Source organism: Canis aureus, chromosome 36 (genome assembly GCF_053574225.1).
Source record: "Canis aureus isolate CA01 chromosome 36, VMU_Caureus_v.1.0, whole genome shotgun sequence".
Lineage (NCBI taxonomy): Eukaryota > Metazoa > Chordata > Mammalia > Carnivora > Canidae > Canis > Canis aureus.
The window spans coordinates 4,879,474-4,891,253 of NC_135646.1; the positions used below are offsets into that span (position 1 = coordinate 4,879,474).

At 63.2% G+C, this 11,780-nt stretch overlaps 2 protein-coding genes across 2 annotated transcripts; one reads left to right on the top strand and one right to left on the bottom strand.

Moving 5' to 3' along the window:
- Positions 1–276: 276 nt before the first annotated feature.
- On the bottom strand, positions 277–6,680 carry TMEM198 (transmembrane protein 198). Its single transcript, XM_077885730.1, has 5 exons — positions 6,234–6,680; positions 5,714–5,918; positions 2,817–3,392; positions 1,530–1,732; positions 277–1,182 (listed from the first exon to the last, which is right to left on the bottom strand). Exons 2-5 carry the CDS (start codon positions 5,877–5,879, stop codon positions 1,045–1,047), a joined length of 1,083 nt encoding a protein of 360 aa, XP_077741856.1. The 5' UTR covers positions 5,880–5,918; positions 6,234–6,680; the 3' UTR covers positions 277–1,044.
- A 326-nt stretch (positions 6,681–7,006) lies between these two features.
- CHPF (chondroitin polymerizing factor) lies at positions 7,007–11,580 on the top strand. Its single transcript, XM_077885726.1, has 4 exons — positions 7,007–7,340; positions 8,262–8,835; positions 9,368–9,547; positions 9,876–11,580. The coding sequence occupies exons 1-4, from the start codon at positions 7,033–7,035 to the stop codon at positions 11,133–11,135; spliced, it is 2,322 nt and encodes a 773-aa protein (XP_077741852.1). The 5' UTR covers positions 7,007–7,032; the 3' UTR covers positions 11,136–11,580.
- The last annotated feature ends 200 nt before the right edge of the window (positions 11,581–11,780 follow it).

The following is an 11,780-nucleotide window of genomic DNA, read 5'->3' on the forward strand; positions in this document are numbered from 1 at the left end:
TCTGCAGGTAGCTAGGAGGACCGAAGCAGGCCAGGCAGGTGCCCCCGGACAGCTTGGAAGGCGTGTGCCCACACCCTGGGCAGGGGTGGGGAGGCAGGGGAACCAGAGGTGTCGGGAGACAATAAAGTGGTACAGTCCTGTCCCCTGGCTCTCTGTGTGATGTGGGAGGGCAGAAGTTGCCCGGAGCCCCTGTGTAACCAGCGACACAGGACACCAAGGGCGGCAGTGCTTCCCATTTGGCCCTCGAAAGTGCCAGCCACTGAAGACCATCACCGCTCCTGGCAGAAGCCACACAGTTTGGCACGTTTATAAAATATGTAAAACAGGGTGGGGTGAGGGGAGACAGAAGCATGAGGTGTCCAGGGTGGCACGACAGACACCAGACATGCACCGTGCATTTAGGCCCCCTCCCCCAGCCCCTCTCCCTAGCCCAGCCCAGAGCAGCACCCCCCACCCCCATTCCCTGCCACTGCTCTCAGGCTGGTGGCTTTGCAGAGGACAGGGGACCAGGGTGGAGGGTGCTGCCGTTTGCCCCATGGACAAGGACAAGAAGCCTTAGGTGAGTCTGGGTGAGAGGTGGAGCGATGGGGGAGGAAGGCAGACCTCCTCCACTTAGACATGCAGGAGAGTGGCCTGTGGGACCCCAGCAGTGGGAGAGGAGGCAGGGCCAACCTCAGAGAGAAGCCCTACCAGTCAGAAGTCTAAGGCAAGGGTCCCAGTGTCCCCTCCAAGCCCACCCCTCCATACATACAACACACACACACACAGGCGACACACTCACAACCCTGAGCACACCCCAATAGGGCTCACACCCCGCATCCCTCGGGAGCCCCTCTGGAGCTTGGGAAGAGGCTTTCCCCTTAGGCCAGGCCTAGCCAGAGACAGGTTCTCCCTTCTTGTAGCCAGACCAGCCCTCTTCAGGGTGGGGAGAGGGAACGGCCAAAGGCCACAAGGCCAGGCGGGCTGGGTGGTGGCCCAGCAGGCTTCCCCAAGCTGGCGGAGCTGGTGACCGTAGAGTCTAGGTGGGTGGGAGCAGCAGTACTGCTATACCCGCACTGGGGGTCCTGAGCAGGCCGTCAGCGGCCCCCGAGACCCATACTCATAGTCCGCATCTGTGGGTGAGGCCATGAAGGAGCTCAGTGAGCTCCCTGTCTGCCGGTCCCGGAAGCTCTGGATGTAACTCTGCGGGAGAGGAAAGACAGGTGTGAGAGGGCACCCCAGACCCTCCCAGAAAGCCCAACATCCTGTCCCTGCAGCCCACAGCCTGAGACTCACCCCAGACCTCTCCGCACCAGCCCTGCCACCGCACCCCTCTACCGTACCTCATTAATATTCATACTCAGGACACCTTTCCTCTCCCTCCCAGAGCCCGGCCGGCAGGCTCCTGGTGCAGGGGTTGCAACAGGTGGACAAATGCTAGGCCTTCTAGAGTGTGGTGAGCCCCCCGGGGAGGAAGGCCCTCTCCTGCTCGCAGAGTCTGCAGCACTCCCCTCTCCCCCATGTGGGCTGGAGAGGCTCGGGGTGCTCACCGGGGAGAGGACATCTCCATTGAAGCGTTTGATGGGCACCGGCCTGCGCCGATAAGCAGGGTCAGGGGGCCCAGGCCTTGGAGGAGCCCGGGGGCCTCTGGGGGGTGCCCGAGGGGGTCTCTTCTTCCTCCGCTTCTCCTTGCGCTCCTCCTGCTGCCGGATCCGCATCAGCTGCACGCGTCGCCGCTGCCGGCTAATGACCACTGTGAGGGGATGGGCAGAGAAGGGTCTCATGGGCCCACGGGCCTGTCTCCCCCAAGTCTCCCCGCTCCTCCCCACCTCAGGGCTCCAGGCTTCCGGATTCCCTTTGTCTGGGACCCCCCACTCCCCCTTCCTTTCCTGGTCTCCCACCCCCCAGATGGGATTTCTGGCAATTGTTTTTTTTTTCTTCCAAAGGTCATATGGTAGAAGATTCCTAGACTTCTAAGTACTCCCTTGCCAGCTGTTATCCCTTTGCCCACCCTGAGCCCCCAGTGACTCACGTAAACCAGCCATCATCCTCTCTCATCCAGACGACCACAGCCTCCTCCTCACCGGGCCACCCTTCCACACTGGCCCTCCCCGATGTTTTCTACACTCAGCAGCCAGCATGAGCATCCCAAACCCTCAATGAGAGTCTATCCCCCAGCTTTAAACCTGCAGTCGCATCACACTGCCTTCCTGGTAAAATCCAGGGTCCTCATCGTGGCCTACGGGGCCCACACAAACGACATGCCTCCACCCCCCCCACACCACCCCCCAGTCCACTTCCTCAGCAAACCAAGCTCTTTCTTTCTGGAGACCTGCCCTTGCTGCTCCCTCTTCTCTAGCTCTTTGCATGTGGCTTCTTAACCTCCAGCACTCTACTTACATGTCACCTCCTCCAAGTGGCCTTCCCCGACCACTCTATCTGTAATAGCCTCTATAGGTCCCTTGTTCACATTGCCCTGCATATCTCTTCCATATCACCGCAGAGCTGGAATTAGCCAGTTTGTTTGCATGCCAGTGTCTGTCTCCCTCCACCTGAATATAATCCCTTGAGGGCAGGCGCTTTTTCGGTCGTATCCCCTGTGCCTGTAATGGGCTTGCCTCAAAGCCACACAGCCCCACACCTTGTCACAGAATGGATGGTGGGACTGAGGTACTGTCTCCCCAGACCCTGAGCCAGTCAGCTCTCCAACCGTACTGAGGCCTTCGGCCGCTGGTGTGTACGGCTCCTTCCCCCACACCCCGTACCCACCGTCCCCCCCACCCATCATCCCTGGCCACTCGTTTCTCTCTCACCCACCCTGGCCTGGGCCCTCTCACCTTCTGTGTGGGAGTCACCCTCGGCTGTCACCCGCCACTGCACCAGAACTCCCATCAGGCTGAGCAAGGGCCAGAGTGCCAGCAGGGCCCAGCTCCGCCAGCAGAGGGGAGGGACTGGGGCGGCTCGCAGTCGCTCCACCGCATAGCGCCCCAGCAGCAGCAGCTCTGCAAAGTAGTCGGCAGCAGTGGCAATGAGCGCAGCACCGGTCACGGCGGTGGCCAGGGTGGTGAGTGGTCGGGGCCAGCGCAGCGTGAGCAGGGCACAGAGTAGGCCGCCCCCCAGCAGCAGGCCTAGTGGGCCCCACACGGAGCCCGGCTGGTAGTAGGGCGCGGAGCCCAGCAGGGCGGCAGCAGCGAGCAGCAGGCCGAGCAGCAGCCCGACCAGGAAGAGGCCCACGCTGCGCACCAGCATGGCCACCAGCCCGCAGAGCAGCCCAATGCCCAGCGCGATGCCCGCACTTGCCCCGGCGCTCAGCTGCGTCTCCAGCACCCGCTCTCGGTAGCACAGCAGGAAGATGACCACCGAGCCAAACAGCAGCCCAGTGAGGAAGAGCACTGCCTTGAAGCAGCGGTAACCTAGAGGGGAACAAAGGCTAGTGAGGGGCCAAAATGAGGGCACCTGGCTCCAGGCAGGAGATCGGAGGGGTCATGGACATGGAATCACATGGGAACCAGGACCAAGATGCTAAGATCAGAGACTTGGGGGCCACTGGGGTCCTGAGGGCATCAGTTATGGGACCACTGAGATCCAGAGAGGTCAGAGAGATAGGTCATTGGGAGTCCCTGGGAAAGCAGAGAGATAGAGTTATTGAGATGAGCATTGGGTCTTTAAGGGTCAGAGGAGTCAGATAAATCATTGCTGTCAAGAGTGAATCAGTGATAGGGTCGTTAGGATCCTTGGAATAATAGGGGTCAGAGAGATAGGTCATTAGAGTCACAAGGGGATCAGCAATTAGAATCATTGGGGCCTTGGGAGGGATTGTTCAGAGAAATGAGGTATTTAGAAGTCAGAACTTGAGAGATGAGGGTCACACAGGTTCAGAAAGATGCGGTCTCTGAGGGGTCATAGGGCTTCAGAGATATGACATTATTACAAAATGACAAAGAGAATGGAGAAGCAGGGTTTTTGGGGAGGGGTTCCAGAAGATGAGGTCATTGCAAGTAGGGGAATTGACAGGCATGGAATCGTTGAGAATATTAAAGGCATTCTGAGAGAGGGTAACATTGAGGGCAGAGAAATGGGAAATGGTGGGGCGGGGCAGAGGGGCCAACAATGGCATCACAGGGATCAAAGTGTTAGGAATAATAGAAGGAGACAGCGAGATGGAAGGTAATGAGATAACTGGAGATGGGTGGGGGTCACTAGGGTCACAGGGTGTCAAAGAGGATTATAAGGGGAGACAGTGGTCATAGTTTCAGCAAAATGGAAGTTACACCCATTAAGAGGACCTGGAAGGTAGATAGTGAACTTGGAAGGTAGAGTACCTGGACTTGTGGATACTGAACAGTTGGGAAGATGGAAGTCAGAGATGGAGGTCAAGGGGTCAGGGAGCACCAAAGAGAAAGTTCATAAAGAGGAGATTCAGCTTTAGGAATGAGGGGAGGCGTCAGAGCCCGGGGGGTTCTGGGGTTAGAAAGAGTAGAAAGAGGAATAGGACATGCACAAGGGCGTAGCGTCTAAGATCCTGGGAACGAGGGCATCGAGGAGGGTAGGGTGACGGGGAAGCCCAGGAGAGGGGGAATGTTGGGCTGCACTGTGTGCTTCTACCCACTGCAGAAGGAGTGGGTATGGGTAGTGGACGGCATGAGGGGACAGACTCCTTGGAGACCCAGAATGTGTCCTGAACCCTTGGAAGGGCACTTCCTCTTGCTCATTCTGCAGTTGTTCAGCCTAGAGTTTGGGGGTGGAAGGGGAGGGACCATCTGGCTCCCATCCGGGCCTACTGTGCCGCCATTCTTGGGGCGGGGGTCGGGGGGGACGTATAGAGGCTGCAGAGCACTGGTCTTATGGCACCTCTGCTCAGCCTGGAATCCAGACCTCTGTACTTCCTCCAGTTGCCTCTGATGCTCCCCCTGGAGGCCCCCAGCCCATGGAGTTTGCTGTCCTCTCTGAAATTCTGTAACTTGCTGGAGTCACCGGGCACTTACTCCACTAGCCCATCTGGCACCTTTGTGCAAATTAGAAAAAGTCATGTCTTCCCTTAGGCAAAGCAGTCTGTGCCCAGGCCTAGAGTTTGGCAAGTGAGCATGGGCTGGATTTCAGCCCCCAATTGCCTATTCAACTGAACTCCCTTGTGCGGTGCCCATCCTATACAACTGTTCAGGGCAGCCCTGATTACTAGAACCTACCTTATAGGCTATCTCCCTGTATGTGACTACTGTCCAGCACATTCTAACATGTATTACAGCTGTGAATGTTCCAGAAGTCTCCCCGCTATCGGACAACATGCCCTGTGGCAAAGGCCTAGGCTCAATCACCCTGCTAAATGTTTTCAGTGCCCACGTAGCACAGTGACCCAAACTCAGCTTCACCACAACAGCTATTATTTATTGAGTGTCTACTATTTTCACAACAGCCCTATGTGAGACGAATATCATTATCCCCACTGTTCAGATGAGAAAACTGAGGCTCAGACAGGTTGCCGTGCTAAGGTGTCACAATTAGTAAGGCGCAGAGCCAGTTTCAAAGTCAAGCATGCCTAATTCAAAAATCTGTGTTTTCTAGGATCTAGAGTCTAGATGATCCATGAACATGTGTGGGATGAAAGAAAGAGAAAAGAAAGATAGCTATTCGTGGTGGTGGTGGTGTTCTGAGGTTGTAGAGATCTGGGGAGCCTAGAGAAATAATTTGGGGAACCAGTGGGGAGCCCAGATGAGGGACGAGATAGGGGTCTCACCGAAGAAGCAGTAGACGACTCCAAACAGACAGCACATGATGCAGACGAGGGCCGGCAGTGCCTGGTACCTGCGCTCCTGGGGTTGCTCACAGGGCGCACCCCAGAAGGCATCATCTGGCTCGGGGGGCAGCAGCTGGAACCGGAGGGTCGCCACGGTGCCTGGCATAGTGCCGGGGATGGAAGGGAGTCACCCTCCCAAGTCAGCCTGACAGAGAGGAAGTTGGGGTCAAGGAGGAGTCCCGGGTCCCTCCACCAGGACGGGGGCGAGGATGGGAACGGGGGAACCAGGCAAGGACACCAGTGCACAAAGGAGTGGTGGTGCCCATGTCGTGCAGCTCAGGAGGCATTTCTGAAGTGGCGCAAAAGACAAAGGGCAACAGAGTGCCCGGCTACGGGAGGCCGGGGTGAAGAAGTTAGAAGGGGGCCCTGGGCTGGGGGAGAGGGGCGCAGCAGCCGCCGCTGAGGAGGCAGCCCGGGACCCCTCGGCGGGCGGCCAAGCCTGGGGTCGTCCACGATCTACCTGGGCTGGAGGCGACCTGAGCTCCGGAGCCAGGGAGGCCGCGCAGGGGCCGGAGGGGCCGGAGGGGCCGGAGGGGCCGGGGCTGCGGAGCGCCGGGGGCCCCGGCCGGCTGGGGTCCGAGGCCAGTCCGCCGCGCGGGGAAGGGGGCTGCTGGGCCGGGGCGGCTGGTCTCCGTGCGGCGGCGGCGCCGCTCCGCCTCCGACGGCGGCCGGCACCCCAGGCCCGCGGAGTCCGGGGGCTCGGGCCGCGCCCGCGGGAAGCAGAGCGGCGGCGGCAGGGCCTCGGGCTGCCCCGGAGCCGCGGCCCCATGCCCCGAGCCCGCCCGCGGCCCTTGGTGCTGATGGACAGCTCCGGCCTCTGCTCCTGACGTCACCCGGGGCGCACCATCCCGGCGGGGGCGGGCGGCTCCTGACGTCACCCGGGCCGCACCAACCACGCCGGCCAGGCGGGGGACTCCGCCCCCCGCGTCTGCCTCGCCCGCACTGAGGAGGGGGCACTTCCGGGGGTCCTTCCCCTTTAACCTCCCCCTCCTGCGCCGCCTCCGGTCGCCGGGGCCCGAGACCCCGCCCCGGGGGCGGGGACCTCGCAGTGACACGTCGGACAGCGGCGGCCGCGGCCGAGCCTCCCGCGCGCCGCGCCGCGCTGCGCCCGTGCGCCGAGCCGAGGAGGCCCGCGGCCGCGTCCGCGTCGGCGGGGAGGGAGCGGGCGGCCCGCGGGGCCCGGGCCCTCCGGATCCGCCCCCTCCCCGGGCCGGGCCCGCCCCCTCCGAGCCTGCCGCGGCCGCCGCGGTCCCGGCGCCATGCGGGCGTCGCTGCTGCTGTCGGTGCTGCGGCCCGCGGGGCCCGTGGCCGTGGGCATCTCCCTGGGCTTCACGCTGAGCCTGCTCAGCGTCACCTGGGTGGAGGAGCCGTGCGGCCCCGGCCCGCCGCAGCCCGGCGACCCTGAGCTGCCGCCGCGCGGCAACACCAACGCGGCGCGCCGGCCCAACTCGGTGCAGCCCGGGGCGGAGCGCGACCGGCCGGCGGCGGGCGCGGCGGAGAGCTGGGAGCCGCGCGTCCTGCCCTACCACCCCGCGCAGCCCGGCCAGGCCGCCAAGAAGGCCGTCAGGTAGGGGCGGGCCGCGGGGAGGCCGCCGGGGCCGGGTCGGGCTCCGGAAGGAGGGGCCGCGGCCAGGAAGTCCTCGGCGCCGATGACTTCCGACGGCCCCGCTTCCCCGGGAGCCGGAGGGAGCCGGAGGGAGCCGGAGGGAGCCGGAGGGAGAGCGCGTGCGAGGCCCTGCCGGGGCCGGGCCAGGGCTGGCCGAGCTCGCCCTCCTCCGGCCGCCGCTGGCTCGACCCCGCTGGCTCCCCGGTTGGCGCCGTCGGGTGCCTAGAGCGAGAACTGGGATCCACACCTGGGGGCCGGGGGAGGGACCCAGGGCATCAGTGCCCCCGCCCGCGAATGGGAACGATTTTCTCCCGAGTAACGCCGAGTTCAGATTTCAGTTTTGCCACTTGCCTTCTGCATTACGGAAGGTGAGTTACTGGAGCCCCCGACCCCAGTTCACCCTTGTCCCAAACACACCACAGTCCTGTGCCAGGTATTCCCTTGAGTCATTTGTGCCATGCGTTTGTGGCCAATGGCATCTTTATCTAGAAATCAGTAGAGACGGCGAGCTGAGCGCCTGGCTAAGCGCTGTGATTAGATGCCGCCAACCCCTTTCCACGGAGCAGGCTGCTGGGTGAGGCTCAGGGGGTTACGTTACCTGCTCAAGGGCACAAGCTAAGTTCTAAGTGGCGAAACAGAGTCAGACCCACAATGTGTCTCTCACGTCTGCGTGGATATTGGCACCTCCGGAAAGCGCTGTGCGGGCGAGGCCAGTAGTTCGGGGAAATCCCGGTGACCCCTGGGACACAGTTGTTTTTCTCGTCCTCCTCCGTGTAGGCGGAGAAGCAGGCCCGGAGGGGATGTGACCTGCCGCGGCCCGTGCACCTCTCCCGCGCCCGCCCTGTTGTCTCTTTGATGACCCTGCGCCCTCTTCTCCCCCAGGACCCGCTACATCAGCACGGAGCTGGGCATCCGGCAGAGGCTGCTTGTGGCCGTGCTGACCTCCCAAGCCACGCTGCCCACGCTGGGAGTGGCCGTGAACCGCACGCTGGGCCACCGGCTGGAGCGCGTGGTCTTCCTGACCGGCTCTCGCGGCCGCCGGGCCCCGCCGGGCATGGCCGTGGTGACCCTGGGCGAGGAGCGGCCCATCGGGCGCCTGCACCTGGCGCTGCGCCACCTCCTGGAGCAGCACGGCGACGACTTTGACTGGTTCTTCATCGTGCCCGATGCCACCTACACCGAGGCCCACGGACTGGCTCGCCTGGCCGGCCGTCTCAGCCTGGCGGCCGCCGCGCACCTCTACCTGGGCCGGCCGCAGGACTTCATCGGGGGAGAGCCCGCCCCAGGCCGCTACTGCCACGGAGGCTTTGGGGTGCTGCTGTCCCGCACACTGCTGCAGCAGCTGCGCCCCCACCTGGAAGGCTGCCGCAACGACATCGTCAGTGCGCGCCCCGATGAGTGGCTGGGCCGCTGCATCCTGGATGCCACGGGGGTGGGCTGCACCGGCGACCACGAGGTGCGCGCGGAAGCCGCCCCGCCGGGGCCTCCCGTCTGAGCATGTGCACCCGCCCCCCCTCCCCCAGAGGCGAAGGGGTGGTGGGAAGTAAGGGGTCTGGGTTTTCCATGACAGTGCTGTCACTTCGTATCCCTGTAACCTTGGGTAAATCACTGCACCTCCTGAACCTTGGCATCCTCCTCCATACCAACAAAAATAACTATTGCTCAGGGGTCGTGGGGATTGGAAAAAACAACGTGAGGGATTAGTCTCACACAGAGTAGGGGTTCAGTGTTGGCTGTTATTATTTTATTTGAGCCCCTGCACAGCTCTGAGGTAGGATGTGTATGCCCATTGCACAGATGAGCCAGCAGAGGCTTGCCCAAAGTCACGCAAGGTCACAACTGGTCAAGGTAGCCTTCAACCTGGTAATTCTGACTCCAGGTCCACAACAGGTCATAGGGTGGGAAACTGAGGCCCACGCTGGGAGGCAGGTGGGGAGGCTGTCCCATCGCTCTTCCCATTACGGACCCCCTTCCCTTCCTCTCGCCAGGGAGTACACTATAGCTACCTGGAGCTGAGCCCTGGGGAGCATGTGCAGGAGGGAGACCCCCGTTTCCGCAGTGCCCTGACCGCCCACCCTGTGCATGACCCCGTGCACATGTACCAGCTGCACAAAGCTTTTGCCCGAGCTGAGCTGGAACGCACATACCAAGAGATCCAGGAGTTGCAGGTATGGTCTGGGCCCGGGGAATGGAGGGGACATATCCCAAGACATCTGAGAGATCCCAGGGAAATTAAAACTAGCAGTAGAGTCAGAGAACAAACCGGTTGCCCAGTGCCTGTTTGTTTCTGCCTTTTCTGAAAAGCTCTTCCAGAAACTTCCTTTTTAACTCTTAGGCTGCCCCCATCTGGGAAAAGGATAGGTGAGGGTGCTGGGATAGCGGAGGTTGGCGGGGGGCCAGGCTCCCCAGGGAGCACCTGCTGGCTGCTTAGGCCTCCGGCTACGTGCCGGCACCCGTGGTCTTTGCCTTGCTCATGGTCTTATTTCTCCAACCTAGTGGGAGATCCAGAACACCAGCCACCTGGCAGCTGACGGCGAGCGGGCGGCCGCCTGGCCCGTGGGCATTCCCGCACCATCCCGCCCGGCCTCTCGCTTCGAGGTGCTGCGCTGGGACTATTTCACAGAGCAGCACGCCTTCTCCTGCGCCGACGGCTCGCCCCGCTGCCCGCTGCGAGGGGCCGACCGGGCCGACGTGGCCGACGTGCTGGGTGCCGCCCTGGAAGAGCTCAACCGCCGCTACCACCCGGCCCTGCGGCTCGAGAAGCAGCAGCTGGTCAACGGCTACCGGCGCTTCGATCCTGCCCGCGGCATGGAGTACACGCTGGACCTGCAGCTGGAGGTGCTGACCCCGCAGGGCGGCCGCCGGCCCCTCACCCGCCGGGTGCAGCTGCTGCGGCCCCTGAGCCGCGTGGAGATCCTGCCTGTGCCCTACGTCACCGAGGCGTCGCGTCTCACCGTGTTGCTGCCTCTGGCTGCGGCCGAGCGGGACCTGGCCCCTGGCTTCCTGGAGGCCTTCGCCACCGCGGCGCTGGAGCCGGGTGACGCGGCTGCAGCCCTGACCCTGCTGCTCCTGTACGAGCCACGACAGGCCCAGCGGGCGGCCCACGCAGATGTCTTTGCGCCTGTCAAGGCCCACGTGGCGGAACTCGAGCGGCGTTTCCCGGGTGCCCGGGTGCCCTGGCTCAGCGTGCAGACAGCTGCACCCTCGCCGCTGCGCCTCATGGACCTGCTCTCCAAGAAGCACCCGCTGGACACGCTGTTCCTGCTGGCCGGGCCCGACACGGTGCTCACGCCCGACTTCCTGAACCGCTGCCGCATGCACGCCATCTCTGGCTGGCAGGCCTTCTTCCCCATGCACTTCCAGGCCTTCCACCCGGCCGTGGCGCCCCCCCAGGGCCCCGGGCCCCCGGAGCTGGGCCGAGACACGGGCCGCTTCGACCGCCAGGCGGCCAGCGAGGCCTGCTTCTACAACTCCGACTACGTGGCAGCCCGCGGACGGCTGGCAGCGGCCTCGGAGCAGGAAGAGGAGCTGCTGGAGAGCACGGACGTGTACGAGCTGTTCCTGCGCTTCTCGGGCCTACACGTGCTGCGCGCCGTGGAACCAGCGCTGCTGCAGCGCTACCGGGCGCAGGCGTGCAGCGCGCGGCTCAGCGAGGACCTGTACCACCGCTGCCGCCAGAGCGAGCTGGAGGGCCTGGGCTCCCGCACCCAGCTGGCCATGCTGCTCTTTGAGCAGGAGCAGGGCAACAGCACCTGAGCCCGCCCCGCGCCCCGGAACCCCGGCACGGCGGCACCCCCTCCTCCCCAACGATCCGCAGCCCCCTGCCAGCCTCGCCGGACAGGGCTGGCCGTGGCCTCGGATCCCAGGGCAGCCCGCGGGCCCCACTCTCTAGCTGTGTGGGTCCTCGGGCTCAGGACAGGCCCCCCGGGGGAGGTACCTTCGGAGCCACCCCTCCCCACCCCCAACCTGGTCTCCCTGTCTCCCACCCTTGACGCTGCTGATTCAGGCTGTGGCCCCTTGAGTATTTATGCAGTGCAGTCTGCCTGACGCCAGCCCCATCTCCTAGGACCTCCTGGGAGTGGGCTGTAGATGAGTGGTTGGGGACGAGGGGAGCCGAGAGAGGAAGGTGGGGTATCTCCCAGCTTCTCCCTTCTGGACCTGGATGAAGGTCCCTGCCTTTAATAAACTGGTTGAGTGTGGACTAATGATTCTGAGTTTTCAAAAGGTGGCACAGGGACTCGGGGGGGTCAGGGGGGCTGGCGGTGAGGACGGAGACTCCCTAGTCCTGGCTGGGGCCCGGGTTTCCTTTTCCTGGGGATTCAGCCATGACTGTGCCCAGCCCTGCCCCAGCTCCCCACCTGGTCATACAGGCACAGAGAATTCTTTATGCCTCTTTATTCT